Source organism: Choristoneura fumiferana, chromosome 3 (genome assembly GCF_025370935.1).
Source record: "Choristoneura fumiferana chromosome 3, NRCan_CFum_1, whole genome shotgun sequence".
Lineage (NCBI taxonomy): Eukaryota > Metazoa > Arthropoda > Insecta > Lepidoptera > Tortricidae > Choristoneura > Choristoneura fumiferana.
This window is the reverse complement of record NC_133474.1, coordinates 6,184,584-6,200,988: the sequence shown is the minus strand read 5'-3', so window position 1 is coordinate 6,200,988 and position 16,405 is coordinate 6,184,584. Positions and strand designations below refer to the sequence as shown.

The 16,405-nt window shown below is 37.6% G+C and overlaps 1 protein-coding gene across 1 annotated transcript in view; it reads left to right on the top strand.

Annotated features, from left to right (window-relative positions):
- The window catches only part of Lrch (Leucine-rich-repeats and calponin homology domain protein), a 47,226-nt gene extending 31,026 nt beyond the window's left edge, over positions 1-16,200 (top strand). Inside the window, 11 exon segments of the mRNA XM_074085304.1 lie at positions 3,570-3,802; positions 4,310-4,446; positions 4,752-4,998; positions 5,442-5,480; positions 5,483-5,579; positions 6,991-7,065; positions 7,641-8,083; positions 8,741-8,946; positions 10,528-10,665; positions 10,961-11,038; positions 11,495-16,200. Coding sequence (XP_073941405.1) covers positions 3,570-3,802; positions 4,310-4,446; positions 4,752-4,998; positions 5,442-5,480; positions 5,483-5,579; positions 6,991-7,065; positions 7,641-8,083; positions 8,741-8,946; positions 10,528-10,665; positions 10,961-11,038; positions 11,495-12,217 — 2,416 coding nt within the window. The 3' untranslated portion in view covers positions 12,218-16,200.
- Positions 16,201-16,405: the final 205 nt, after the last annotated feature.

The following is a 16,405-nucleotide window of genomic DNA, read 5'->3' as shown; positions in this document are numbered from 1 at the left end:
GCCACATTGCTCTCGGGTTCTCAGTTTGTACGAATTAAAATAACGCTATTCCTTTAAGTACCTACCCCGTTAAGAGATGGAGTAGGAACTTTGCCATCGACCCACCGACAAGCTAGGCAAGTCGTAGTCACGTTCTTTTATATTGTAACAAGATGTCTAAAGACGCAAATGACGCTATAAAACGCCAAAATTGTCCTCATTTGCACTGAGAGAACTGCGGGATGATTAAATAGGTAGGTAGAGACCCTCGTTCCCACGCAGGGGACGTCCCTAGTACGCAATAAACGTGTCTCATGGGCAAATGTTATCTTTGCGCGAGCTAATTTGATGGAGGTGTTTGCGCGGGGACGACTTTGTAAACTAGGTGCAAAGTTTGAGTAATTTTTGTATAAAGCTGGAGAAACGGGCAAGAAACTGAAAATAGAGCCAATGAGGCCATATCAAGCTTTATCTTGTAGAGTTGTAGTACGTTATATTACGATACGAAGCATAATGTATCAAAATGATTTTAATAGAAGAGCCCACCTCCTAGCTCAGTGTGACCCTCGTAGTTTAGTAAGTAAAGTTTCGTAGTTTCAGACGCGCAGCCAACTGTTCATAGCTTTTTGTGGGTTGATGTTTGATATACTTATCTACACAAAAGTTGCTCTCTCTGTGGTGTCTAAAGTGGGCTACTACTTTTTGCTCTACGTGCGTGGGTGGAAAGCAAGTTATAATCTTATTTCCACTTAGTAGCCCATTTGAGAATTCACTGCTTGTAAAACCACGTACTTAAAACAGAACAGGGTAGCACAAAATGATGCCAAATGAGCACTGAGTGTCTGTAAACAAGTTCAAAATTCTCAAGTACTTGAACACTGTTTATTTTGCATTCACTGTTATTTAGATTTGATTTTAAACTCGAATAACAGCACGTTATGCGGTATAATTATGTACATTGTACAATGAATCCTACCCGAAGCATTCACGGGCCGTTGGATACGACGTACCTATTCATAATTTGACGTTCATATTTTCGCTCCTAAATATTACAGAAGACACGGCCGTGAATTAATAAAATGATGCACAGATTTGGGGTGCTTACCTCTTTACCTCCGGAAGCCACAAGCCAAAACAAAATTATCTACCAGCTTTTCGGCTGAAATAAAATATTCAATAGACGGTAACGGTTAGCGCTGTATTTCTGGAAGCGGAATTTCCCGCAAAGCTTCAGCGTTAAATAATCTGGATCCCCGGCTAGGGAGACGTGACTACAGACTGTTTCCACGTCAACACTTTCCTTTCCTTAGTAGATATTGGTATGAAGGTAGCTATATAACAAAACCAACTAGAAAAGTCTGAAAATATCAATGACCAATATAATCTGAACCCACACTGCGTACATTTTGCTTAAGAGTAGGGCTCTGCCTGCATACACTGGATGTATTAAATCACTCGGAAAAAGCGAGAAATATCTTCAAGACACGATTCCCGTTTACTTAACATACCTATAAATGTGTACGGAACCCTCGGTGCGCGAGTCCGACTCGCACTTGCCCGGTTTTTTTTAAAATCATAAATTGAAGGAACTTGGTCGACAGATGATCAAACAGCTCCATAAATTTTCTGAGGGATACAAAAAGAAGTACTAATTTTATAACTACAATGTAAATTAAACATTTAGGTTCATCTGATGACTGATGTAAATCATATCGCTGTTTTCTCCTGTTTGAGCAATACGTTTACCGTAGCAATTGCTCTTCACAATTTTCTCCGTAACCCGTCTTATAAAACTTTAATATCACCACTAGTTGCAAGTATTTTATCCTTCCTCGTAAAGCTCTGCTCGTTAGCATTTTTGCGTTGCGAATCCGCCCGGAGTAGAAACACACAAGCTTAAATTCACCTGAATTATTGTTTTTGTGGCTACACTTATTATAACTGCTTTATAACAATCACGTTCCTAAATATAGTAATCTGAATTTAGCCAAAAATATCATAAAATATTTGCATTTACAAAAATACGTTTCCAAGGAATATCTCTTCACTTGAATTTGTATTATCGTGCCATTTGGATTGCAAGAGGACGCAAAAACATTGGAACACGTCACAACCACGGTGAGATTCGTCTTGGTTTCCGGTAAAACTGCATTGTTGCCCTTTGGGGATAATAACGGTGCATCCATCGAGAGTAATACTTATTTATTATGAAATTTCCTGAGAACGTCTTAACAAGTAGTTCATAATACATATGTTGTTTTTTTATGTAATGAAGTTGTATGATCTAAAAGAAACGAGGAAATTTATTATGGATTAAAAAAACATTTAGGGGCTTTCACCATCCATTGATTAGTGTTAACTGGCGGTTAGGTGTGATGCCGTCTCTATTTGTTTTGTTCGAATAGACGGAGACGGCATCACATTTAACCGTCGGTTAACGCTAATCAATGGATGGTGAAACAGCCCCTTAAAATAAGATTTATGGAATAAAAATAGGATTGATAGGATTTTAGGTAGATGGATATATCAGACGTATTAGTGTTTTCATATCGCAAGTTCTCTGAATAAAGCTCAGACTTAGATGTAGGTTGCATTGCAATAGAGACTCCGGCTGTTAAAGTAGAGTTGTGAACTGCTTCCTATTTAAGTAACAAATCCTCCTCTATGAAGTTTTTTATCCTCCATTTAGGGTATTGCCAACTTCTTCACAGCTTCAACGTGCGTTCAACTCAAATCTATTAATTCTCGGTCTGGGTTGAATCCAATCCAGTTTCAAAGGAGCCTGTCTGAGCGTCTAGACTTGCAATTGGCTAAAAAACGATACGGCTGCCTCCCACTGTAGCTGTATTATTTCTATTTTGTCTCGAACTGCAATTGAACGATTTCGATTCTGCTTAACAGCAAGGAAATTGTTGAACAAATCTATTGTGAAGGCCTGAAACTAAAACAGAAGTAAGGTGCTTATAAAGCGCCCTTTAAGTGCGATCCGTATCAACAAAACACATGGTTTCTAAATTATGGCCATATTCCAATAAACGTCCCATAAACAACAAATAAAAATGTTTACATTATTGAATTTAGAACTCGTATCATGTTGTCTATGCGAACATATAAAATGTGAAAGCAATTTTATGTTGTGGAACAACATTAAATGCAGGAAGCTCTCCGCAGCAACGCTTTGGCTGTTTACAACTTTTCTTGGCACCAACTCCCCGAACTATTAGGTTAAGCGACGAAGTGCTTGGTCTAATTACATACAATCTTATGCCCGAAGCGAAGTGGTAGGCGTAAAAATAGTACCTACGGTTTACTTATTCGCTGCATTTGTATACGTTCCCGCCCGGCCGTTCACTGGAGGGATAACCCAGTAATCGGGACGCCATTTGTTTATGTCTATGATTGGGATAAATTCACTACTTCCTTAGTAAGGTTTTCTACCCTTCTTGGCTTCGGCCTTCACTAGTTTACTAACTTGCTAGACTCAGCGTACCGTAGAGCCGTTGCCAATATTTCGTTGGCACTAGGTAGTACGACTAAAGAAGCTGATAAATCAAGCTTATTCTCTAAAATACTGTCATCTTTGTCCACAGTTCAAATCAGCTCACAGAGTTACCCAGAGAAATATGTCAGATGCCTTTGCAAGTGCTCCTCGTGCAGGACAATCTACTGTCGACACTCCCCAAAGAGATCGGCAAGATGACGACCCTGGCTGAGCTGGTGGCGTCCAGCAACAGGCTGTCGCAAGTGCCGATGACCCTGGGCGACTGTGCGGGAATGCGCGCCCTGGACTTGAGCAATAATCAGCTGGGGTTGCTACCACTACGTGAGTGATTTGTTTTTAATTGGATTGTTTATTGTTTTTATTTTTAATGAAGTTATGTTCTCTTGACTAACATTGCTATACTAATGACAAATGAAACTGATGTAATTGATACAACAGCGCTTTGAGTGTTATACTAGGTACTTAGTTCATTGCGGGATAAGTATTCGGAAATTGTCATGTCAATATCGTCAGCTTGAGAAACATAATTTGGACATACTTTGCCACGATGGCAATACAATTGCTATAATTTAAAGAGCAGAAAATATAATTGAAAGCGCAGCGCCGGTCTATTTCTTGAGTACTAACTGGCGAAGTGGTGGGGGTAACTTCGTAGATGTGTCATAAAAACATTAAATTCGCTTCTGCGCATTAATGTCATTGTTCTAAGTAGTTTGCCGCCATTTGTACCTAAGTACTCAACGAGAAAGTTGAATACTTAGGTACTCAACTTTCAACAGTTGTAGTAAAGACTCCTTTAGATTGAATACCTTTTGTTTTATGTTTCAGAGATCACGTATCTCCGGCTGGAACACTTGGACGTCAGTTGCAACTGCATCTCTTCCCTTCCCTTGGAACTCCGAAATATGAATACGCTTGTCACACTCAATCTGGACAACAATCCTCTCGTCTCACCTCCTACTACCGTAAGTTCTGCACCGTTAAGAATATTTAATGATATGATAAATGGTATTCCAATTGGTGATTCATTGCAGACAGTTGAAGTTATTTAATTGAGAACTGTGCAAGTCAATATGATAATGATCTATTTAAACGAGAATAACAAGATTGATCCAAGGAAGGCAAAACTTGCCTCGCTATCGTGGGGTGCACAAAGTCCTTGAAAAAATCATGCACTTCGCAACTTGTCACATTCTACAGTAGATAAACTGACTAAAACGGAGTACATAGGTGTGTGTATTTACTAAAGCCATATACCGACTTTTTCCAGGTATGCATGCGCGGGCGCGTGCATATATTCAAATATTTAGAAAACATGGCGAACAAAGACACTCCCGCACACCGGCGCACCGAAGACACCCGAAGGACAGCGAAGCACACTTCGTATATCAACAGCCCGCAGACCAATCAGATCACTTCTGGGAACGCCACGATAGACTGCCTCAGGCACAAGCCTCGGCATGTCGTTGATAGTGGCTATAGCACTGACGGGGTGGACAAGAGGTGGTCTAATGATGGTGAGTGACATGACAACAAGTTAGTTTTCAAGTTGGTAGTTATTTTTGTTTGTTCCTGCGTCATTTTTGGCGCTCGAATAACTTATAAGAATCGACACATTGTATTATTATTATTGCTGGAGTTGGGGATGAAAACACAACGCCATGAATCGCTGACTAATAATGATACACAGTTTAGTATACTTATTTATAGGCTGATTGACAGACATAAGCAATCTAAACCACTAGCTAGAGATTTTACAATTCGCAGACTCATTACTTAAAATCATAGAGGTCTAAGAAGAGGTTTTTTGGAACAGTAACAGATGTAGCGATTTTATTTATTTTGACTGGGGCAATGCTAATTTATGATATTACCTTAGCGACCAACAAATGCAGCAAGAATTGCTTGTACTGGTAATTTAGTATTTCAGCTTTTAATTTATTAATTTCAACATCCTCAGGCGGCGGCGAAGCAGGTGGAGGGTCCGGTCGTTCCACCCCAGCACTCCTTCAACGCTGTCCCCTGGCGCGGCACTGTCCCGCGCCCAGTCTCTTTCCAGCGAGTCCCCTTTACCGCAGTTGACTCCGCTTCTCACCGGGTAAGTCTTTACGTGCCGCATGCTTTCTATGCTGGATCATGAGAACTTTGAATGGAGACTTTTTGAAGGGAAACTCTTGCGTACAGACACCAGCATCAATATCTGACAACAATGCGTGCATAGATGTCTGATACGACTCTATTTCTAGGTTTGGTAGGGCGTGTCAGATATTTTTGCACGCTCCGCTGCGGCAGATATTAATGCAGGTGACATAAATTACTTTCGAAGTAGGTACCTTCCTGTTATTTAACACATGAGACAGTCAGGGTTTTGAAAGTGTTTATAAATGTGTGTATATGGCTATTGGGAGTTTCGCTTTTAGTAATCTTTATTCTTATGGTGGGACGTAGCGTTTGCAAGTGAACAAATTACGTTTCTGAAAATGTGTATTATAAATGTTAATAGTGGGATATTTACAAGTGGAACACTAAAATTGCACGATGTATTGGATGTATCGATACGAAGTTGCTGTATATCTGTCTAGGTTTTAAGGTCGGCCACAGGGAGGATTTAAACAACGAGATTTTTATCAAATTCCACTATGCAATGTAAACTGAAAGTATTAAGATTTCTTTTCATTTAAGAAAATTACTCCTCCTCCTCCTCAAATATATTGGTGTCCCTTTTCGTTGTTCTTCCATATTGTATGGAATTATCCCTACCACTAGATAGCATTGAGCTGGCTTTTGAGTGAAAGGGATTTTAAAACAGTTTTTATTGAAGTTCCACACTCTCGCAACATCGCTTTAACCATATTTTTCTAGAAATGGTAGTCGCAAGAGATGGTGATAGTGTGATCAACGTCGGCTCTAGCCCTTGAATACGGTAGAGCAAGATTGTCTACACCGCTTCCGCGCTTCTCAAAAGGCGACATCAAAATTTTATTTTGCGCTGGAAATTGGAAAGTGGTGCCTTGCCCTCTGGCGTCTGGACCGCTCGTCTTGGTCTACCCCAGGGCTATCGCTGAATGTGATGCGTGAGATATCACTGATAAAGTTTTACCTACTTGGGTCTCAAAAGCTGTGTTCTAAATAATTTAACTAGGTGTATTTATGGAAACTTATTATAATTATTAATGGGTTTTATACTTTAACGGGTAAAGAAGTGGTACATATATATTTATTTGTCATAAATTGTTTGTAGTTGAAAAATATATACATTTTGATTTGATATAATAAATCTACTAATATTTTATCAGTTGCAATTGTATCGTTATAGTATATGGCTTGTGTAGTGCTTACATTAACGTAGTGTATTACTAGATCTTAATTTGTATTTTTTTTTTATTTCGCATTGGCCGATTCAGAGGTAAATTTTATATCTAGCTACCGTCATCACCATCACCTCCTGTGTCTCACTTGAGTTCCTTTTTTATTTTTTTTATGATTAACCCCGGTGTTGTCCCTTTCAGCCTCCGTATATCACCCGAAGGGAACATTTCCAATGGCGACGATAAGAGTAAATTAGCTCATCAGCAAACCTACAGGTACATTAATCATTTGCACGACATTCATGCACATAAATGCACTTTTGGTGTGTAAGGAAAATGTTCATTACAAAGTTCACCTTTGGGATTGACCAAGATTGAGATGTTGTAAATGAAAATTTTGGCACTATTGAATGCACACAAATTGTAGATCAAATAAAATAAGTTACTGATAATGATTGAATGACTAAAAATCAGTTAATGAAACCACTTATTTCACAGATATTCAGATAGTCGCGTCACCAATAAAGTTGTTAGTATTCGGAATCGTTACTGATTTGGCGTCTGACCAAAGGGATAGATATTGTTGATGAACATTTTCCGATTTTTAAAGGATTTTTAATGACACTCAGATGTATGACGACTAACAAAATTTGCACACTAACATCATTTACTAACCGAACCACGACCATGGCGAAGGGTTTTATTTGCATGCATATATCGTATAATTAATTGTTGACAGTACATTCTTTCTAGACGCAGAAGGCGTTATTTGTAGTTTAACGTCTGAGTTTCATTAAAACTCGACTAGCATCTCTTAACTCTCTACTGATTCGACTTGTTACGTATTCCAGACAATACAAAGAAGCCTTAAGACAGCAACGCCAACAAGACATATACCGGCCTCGCACCGACCAATCCTCACCAGACCTCGACTCCCCCCACCACAGCCCCATCCACAACCCCCACTCACCGGTCAACGGGCACAGTAACGTATCCCCTAGTCTATATCGCACCTCATCTTCCAACTCCACCGTATCACCTAACTCATCTACAGTGCCAAACTCCCCCCTCCTCCATTCCACCCCTAGAAGATTCCAAAACCAAAATGGTAATGCGGAGAGAGAAGAGAACAAGCGGCCAGTCCAGAAAGTTGTACCATCGAGGAATGTCAACAAGATCTATTCAGCTGTGAATGGGAATGTGGAGTATAGGAGAGATAATGGGCACGATACGTACACAAAACCGACGTCGCCGACTAAATCGCCCACGAATACTTTAGGTTATAACAGTATAGGTAGGTTATGTGTTTTTATTGCATTGAAGTAAAATATTTTAATTGGATAACCAAACAAATCAAAGTCATTGTTTAAGACTATTTGACTTAAAATATAGACGTAGAATATATCATCTTTTTGAGGGTCCAAACAGAGGCTTATTGCTGTCACTCACGTGTCTGTCCGTAAGTCCGTTTGTCACACAAGTTTTACAGCCAAACGGTTGTAACATTACCCTGCCCCAACGAGTAGAGTATTCGTTTAAAATATAATAATATTTTTAACGACTTTAAATAATTTTGTATCATATTGTAAATTTAACAAGATCCGAATGCGCGGTACGTTTATGTAGTCGATATGTGCACTATGTTTGGAGAAAGGTTAAAGCAATACGTCTACTTACAACTATTGTCCCTCATCATATCATAAGACTTGTTAGATTAGGGTCTCCCCATATCTATGGACGCGGATTTGGCTTAAGCCGACAAAAAAACGCTTTAATGTGTGCTCGGCCGACGCGAAACGACGTTTAGCGACGAGAAGACGTCTTTTTCGCTCTTATTGCGTGGACATAAAGAGTTTTTCGATCGGTTACAGCCTATTCCGACCGATAGGTTTGGGGAGACCCTTACCGTTTCGCTCCCAACCGCTGTAACCCTCTGGCTGTCAATTTACAGGTACAAAGTCAAGCATACCCCGGCAAGCTGTAAACGGTGATGTGAAGTTACTAACAACCACCGTCTCATACCTGAAAGGCGCCGCGCCTAAACCCGCCGGCAAGATGGCGTGGAATAAAGACGCGAATGACAAACTCAGCTTCACCATGAAGAGGGAGTTCGATAAACAGAAGGAGGAGTCGGATCTGCTGTTGCAGTTGAGAACGGTAAGATGTAGTTATATTAAACAGCGACATTTCTAGCCAACAAGCGATGCTAGTCACAGGAGTGGTTATATTTCCCCGATAGATCGATATATATATATATATATGGGATCGATCGATTGATAGATCTAGGACCTCGCAGCTCGATACGAAAATAAAGGTTCTACCATTATCCTGTAAGAATATATTATATGATTGGCCAAGCCGTTTTAATAACAGTGTTTTAGTGGGATTGAAATGATTGCCAACAACCAGTGCCAAACTTAGCACCATTTCAGATGCCGCTACTTTTGTGTCACAAGAGGTTTTTTTTTTAATTTGTTTTTTAGTAGGCGACAGGCTAGCAACCTGTCACTATTGTACCGTTTTTGTTAAACTTAAAACCTAAAATTGTTAAAAGTGGCTCCGAAGCGGTAACGTTTCGTGTGCTCTGACTACCCCATTTGTAATACAGGCGTGATTTTTGTGTGTGTAATTTTTGGTGCGATATTTTTTTAATTTGGGTATGTAGATGTAGAGTCCTGTATAAGAATAAAGGAAAATGGTAGACCATTTCGTATTTCAGATAGCTATTTATTCGCATACCAAAAAAAAACCGTAAGCACTGTTTAGTTTCGTGTTTACTGTGAAAGATTGAACTTGCTAGATATACTCACTCATAGTATCTCGGGCTACCGCTTAAATTGATTTGCGGATTGAAAACACTTGACGAAGCGGCGTACAATTAATCAATTGCTACTGATCTAAACGAGAAGCCAGGGCTATTTGCTAAAGTGTCTTCCAATCACTCGTTTCATGTTATGATGATTTGCACATTGTGTATATTTTTTATAGTAGTAAACAAACATATTTACAAAATTAAGTTACGTTCACTGAGGTATGCTCTTTTTAGTATATATAATACTCTAAATACTCAGCTTAGAATTTGTCTAGAATAATTTTAATTACTGTTCAAATGGATTTTAGGTTTACACAACTTCACCAAAATCATCCGCACCGTCTATAGGTTTGACTGTGACTAAATTGGTTTGAAAAAGGCGCGGAACGCCGAGGTTTCAGTTTTGAGTCCTGTCAGACTATGATTTTTTCTATGATTATTTATCATTTATACTAAAAATTAAAACTACATTGGCATTAATTGTTGAATTTAGAGGTGTTTTTTTTTTGGAATTTGGTAGGTTGACTGGCAGAGATGCCTTCAGGGTTAAGTCCGCCTTTGTACTTAGCACTTTTTTGTAACATTTTTGTATTTTATTTTAGTACAATCAAGAGTATAAACAAAGAAACAAATACTAACTGTAAAAATAAGTGTGGTAGCCTGCATGCGGTCCCTCTGACACTTATACTATTTAATACGAGAGCGAGAGGGACGGTACGATACGAACTTCGATTTCCGAGTTTTGTAGTAGCCCTGCTGATGGCATCTTCTTAGTTATCTATCCTCTATGAAACACAGTTTTACCCCTTTGGGGGGTAAATTACCCCAGGTTCAGATCAGAACATAGATTAAAATTTTAATTTATCAACTTTTTCGTTGCATTTCCATCTGTCCTTGTGTCGTTTAACGATCAATATGATTTACAGATAATCGAGAGTCGCCTGAAGATGAGCCTGCCCGAAAATCTGGCCCCGGTGCTGTGCGACGGAGTGGTGCTGTGCCATCTGGCCAATCACGTGCGACCGCGCTCCGTCGCCTCCGTGCATGTGCCGTCGCCTGCTCAGGTACTAGCAGTGCTAGTCTAGCACTCGCTTAGAGTCATACATTCGATGTCAGATATATCGCGCGTAAAATATTACTACGCTTGTAGATTTTGAAGTCTTTTGTGTTTGAACACTTTGCCCGCTCTGATATCTTATGCAGAAATTGTCATACGGAATATTTAATCGCAATGGTTTATAAGGTAATTTAAAATTGATTGAGCCAATCGTTTTTTTAGCTTGGTATTTTAATACTGTGTTACCAAGCTAAATGCGTTTCTAGATAGCCTAAGTATATGATTGTGTAAAATTGTTACAGCCCAAGTTGACAATGGCGCGATGTCGTCGGAATGTAGACAACTTCTTAGAGGCATGTCGGAGGATCGGAGTTGAAGAAGTGAGTGTTTTAAGTCATTACATAATTTTCACCAATGCAACAACAATTTGACATTATTTAATGTTTTTGTGCGAATTGTTTTTGCACCGGTAATAACGTCTGCTTTTGACCATTATTAAAAAAAGTTACAACACCGGTTAATTAATATCTTCTTACTTAATAATAGTTAACTAAAAAAAGTTAGGAGTATATTTCCATGTGAATTTTTGAGACTACTTTGTCCTAAAATCGGCATGATTTGCGATAGATATGTTCAACCACCAACATAACGTGCTTTCACTTGAAATTAAATAAAATGTTTATAATTATGATCATGATTATTGTTCTCGCGGTTTTAACTCTAACCCTTCCCACCGTGTACGTTTCGAGTGTTACAGGGTCTTGTTTATCCTTTCGCGAGCGCAAGAGCTAAAACATAATAGCATAACACTAAGAGACGGGTGGCGTGTGTTCCAGGAAGTCATCTGCTCGCCTGAAGACATTCTGGGCTACCATCCGGAGCGAGAGCGGGACGGAAGCATCTACCCGCTCGCTCGCACCGTATGCGAACTCCTCTCACACGCCACACCACGCTCGCCAAAGGATAACCAATCAGAACCCTTATTTTACGACCAATCGCAAGCCGATGACGAGGAGTACTATAGGCGCGACGCCGCCGAAAATACCATCGAAGTGAATTACCAAAGAAACATAGGCGGCAGGTACATTGACGACAGAATCGTAAGCAATTTCAACACATTCTCCGAATACCAGAACAACCAACACTACACTATAGACGAAGCTGAAGAATACTACGACAACAACAACACAGATCTAGCACAAAACGCACACTACTCGCCGGTTTACACTTCAAACGACGGCATAAGGAATAGAGGGCCGTATTACGACAAAAATAGGATACAGTTCGTCACACCGTTCTGCAAGAGGGATGGCCTCTTGAAAAGCGGTGACTTTGAAATCTACGATACGGATGAAGTCGACTTCCCGATACAGTTGGAGGAGGAGCCAGATACGGAGAGGTATGACAGGGGCAAAATGAACTTAGATATACAGAACAATTTGAACAGGGATTTGACCATGGAGACTGAAACTGAGAAGAAGGACAGACTGTTTTTCACTTGTCTATGCCTTGGCACGTTTTTCGTGTCCGCCTTTGTTCTATTTTTATATCCTTTATAATTTATTACAATGATGCGCTAAACTGGGTATTTACTTAGGTATAGGAGATGCTGTAGAAAATGTTAGAGCAATTTTCGAAAGTATTATGGAAATATGTGTAAGGCCAATAATTTTGGGAGCATGTCTTATGTGGTACTCAGAGATTTACTAGCATGTCTACAATCGTTGTAGTCAGAGTTAAATTCGACTTTTAAATATTTAAATAAACAATTTGAAAAGAAACATCAACGTGAATAGTAAGTTGCCAGTGATATTCAATTACGCGTAAATCTCTGAATTGTATGTGGTCCAGTAATAATAAAATTTTAGGCTAAGCTAGGTTATAAACCTGCTTAACGTGTAGCTAAATTAGATTGTATTTGGTATATGCCCAGTTTTAGTGACAACGCCTTAATGTTACACTGTGATTTGTTTCGAATTAAAAATGAGGCTGACAAATTGATAGAGGCTGAGTGGGAATTGGATGGAATTGTTTAATATACAGGGCGAACAACGTGAGATGCATTTGATTCGATTTTAATGAAAATTAGTTTGAAATTCCAATTGGTATTTTATTCATTCCGATAAAAAGGCATTTATTATCTTCGCACTGATTAGATTTATTGAATTGGTTGCTGTTTTTTTATTGATTGGTGTGATTTTTCATTAGTTTTAGTGGATTTTTGGCAACAAGTAAGTTCTGTACACTGGAATCTCGCTTAAAGTTCTTACTTAAAAATGAAAATAAGATGAGCACTCTTGAATGTATTTTTGACTGGTTTTTTTTTCTGTCAAGTTTACTCGAATTAAAATCACATTTATGAGTTTGTATGATTTGAAAAACCTTGTTGCCATAAGATCTCGTTGCTTCGGTTAAGTCTCTGTGATTGGATGTCTATACGGTTTTCTGTGTACGAATGTTTTTTTAAACTTTATTCCACGGATCTCAATTATTTCTTTATTAACAGAGTTTTAGTAGCGTTATTTTTTATTTTATTTTACTAACAATTAATTCGTGGTAGGTGTGGAATTACACCATTTAGATAGATAGGTACACTATGAACTGGATAGCAGTACTTTAGTCACTTCCACGTAGGATAGAATATCTAGAGGCCCTGGAGAAAACACACATCACTATTTTAACTTTACTTAAACTGTTTTGCGTTAACTTCTTATTTTTTGATCCTCCATAAAACGTAATAAATTAGTAACAAAATGACAATTCTGTTAACTAGGGCCTGCACAGTAAACATGACAAATCTTCCACCAAAACAAATGCTAATAATAATCCTAAAGTACAATGATTCAAACCTCATATTTGGGTGGTAAAAGTGGTGCAAAATGAATTAGTGAAATAACGAAAAGATAGGAGAAAGTTTAAAACTAAGGTATTGTAGGTATATTGTAATCATTAGCTTAGCTGTTTAATGGATCTTAATGTTTCTTATAAAATAAGAATTGTATGCCTTAATCGAAACTTCATATCGTTATTGTATTAACAATGCAAGGAAGTAAATTTATTAGTGCTTGGATATTTTTGACGCAGACACGATGAATTTAGTACTTATATATCTTTTCGTTGTGGATTTGTTAAGCTTGTTTAGCAATGGGTATGAGTAAAAAGCATACTTAATATGAGTAAAAAATATTTAAATTAAAAGTTGATCATCCTATGTTTCCTGCCAAAAAAAATATGGGATAGTCACTAGCAGACATTGGAATTTAGGGGCAAATTTTAAAGACAGGTAAGGAGTGTCTATCTCGATAAGCTCAATTATCGATGCTTTTTTCATATACTAGTGATCGCTCCAAGTTTAGTTGGAAAAATATAATTTAATTGTATTTTTTATTGAAAGTATAAAAATTAACACAATTATAAGTATCTCAATTCTTTTCTTCGTCTCTCGTTCTTATTCTTACCCTAGTGATCATTTAAAATTGCTCTGTGTAAATTTGGTCATCGTCTCAAAAGTAACATGAAAAATACATAGGCATAGGTTACTTGCAAATAAAGCACAGGGAATTTACTAATATATGACAAAAGCATCGATAACCGAGTATCAAAAGGAACCCTACCTGTATTAATATTTTGCCCTCTGAATTTCGATGTCTCGTCACTAGCTATTGCTTAACAACCTAATTCGTTGTGTCTATGATTTCAAATTACCTTAATGATTAGTGAGTAGAGGACATTTAGACTGTAACTTGAGGCTTTCCATTGCAATAATTGGATAAATAGCATTGATAAAATAAAAAGACAACGTTTTATAAAAATTTTGAATTATACAAAACTAATATTTCTAATAAAAGCCAACCGGTGAACGGATGCCAACAAAAGTATAGAATTTTATGTATATTTACAATAATTTTCCATTTGTATTTAAAATGATTTGTATAATATACAAATTGATAGCTGTGTATGATTGTGGAACATGTAACTACAAGAAAAGGTAAAGGTACAAGTAAAGGTAAAGGTAGGAAAAGGTATTTGTAAATCTGTTCATAAATGAGATCCTAGTAGCACATAATATATCGTCCAATCTCCCATCATTAACCTCTTCACCGCCACAAAACAAACGAAGCGGCGCACAGAGGTACGTACAGAAACTTGAATTTAAATTCCATTGCAGAAGGATTAATTTCAAGTTGAATGTTGGTAATGTCATAGATGACCCTGGCGTGTGAGGCATTACATTGTCTGTCACGACTGGATGACTCTGGCGGTGAAGAGGTTGAAGCAGTTTAGCTTGTAAAATCAAATCCGTGCCTCCTTTTTAGAAACTATTTCTTTTTTCACTTATTTTGAAGTTACATGATCAATGATCACAATAATGTCATGTAATAAGAAGCATTCCAAAGATATTTTAACGTTTTAAAGACTGGATTACATGCAATATATTTTGCCATTATTATGTCGCTTTCGAGTCGTCAACTAACACATGACTAATTAATTATACTTTAATTAATTGTATTTCTTCATATGCAATCAAAAGTATTTTCTTTATGAGTGTGGTAGCCTTTTTAATTGTGCTTTTTAATGTAGAACTTATTTTGAGCTTTAAAATACGAGTACAATGCTATTATAAGGAAGATTTAGAACATATTATTAATATATGGTTTATGGCTTACGTAGCATAATATTTATTGGCTTGTGGTGCTTGGGTACTTGTTTATGTAGTTTATGTCGACTGGTTTTAATGTCTCTCACTGTTCTAAGTATTCTGGTCCCATTTAGGGATGTGAACGTTGTAAAAGATTTTAAATCTTAAGATGAAGTATAAGTACTTAAATATGTTATAATTATAATGATAAATATGTCAGAAGATTTTTTGGCAGAGCCAAAATAATGTGGTGCCATTTACAGTTTTATACACTTGCAGATATTCGAGGTGCAACCCTCGACGTGAAAGTATAGCTGTGACCGTTAATCGCAGAAGCACAAAACAAGGTATCGCGGGGAACTGAGCGATACGCGGGGCGGGCGGGGCTTGCATGCGTAAGCGCTGATTGGCGTGCGCAACTGACACATGTGCGAAAAATAACAGTCAACGCTAGACTTTCGTGCTGCGGGCTATACGAGGATCGTTAGATCAATATGGGACCTTATCTCACTTTTTAGAGTGTATTAAATAAAACTGATCTTATTGTGCAATCGTAGGCAACTAGTACAGAATGTAGGCACATTAAATCCAGTCAGTATTTGTATTCCATTATAAATTAAGATATCATTAGAAATGATAGTTTGTTAAAATGGTTTTTTGAATATTTTTCCCGTCTTCAGTATTACTTTCTCTACTCTATAATATAGGCATCTCTTGTGTTTTTTTTTCAGTGTTCGAATTTTGTATGCATTTATGATTAAGACAGGATGATTGTACTTTATTAAATTTTTGTGTGTTTTGATAAGTGGCTATATAGTTATTGCCGTGTTAAATGGTTTATGCTAATTTACTTTTTTGTACTTACAACGTTTTTCTCATAAATAAAATAAATTTCTTATTGGCCATGCTGTTTTAATTTAATAAATACATAATCTTATCTTTTCTTACCAAATGTAATCCACCGCATATGTATAGTCAGCCAAGGAAGTGGTATACCATTTTTTATGACAGTTCTTACATCAGAATAATAAAACAACTTTAAAAATTGAATTCCCTCGCCACTTCAAAGTCCAATGAGGTATCTCTTAAACGGCTGAACCCATTTAAC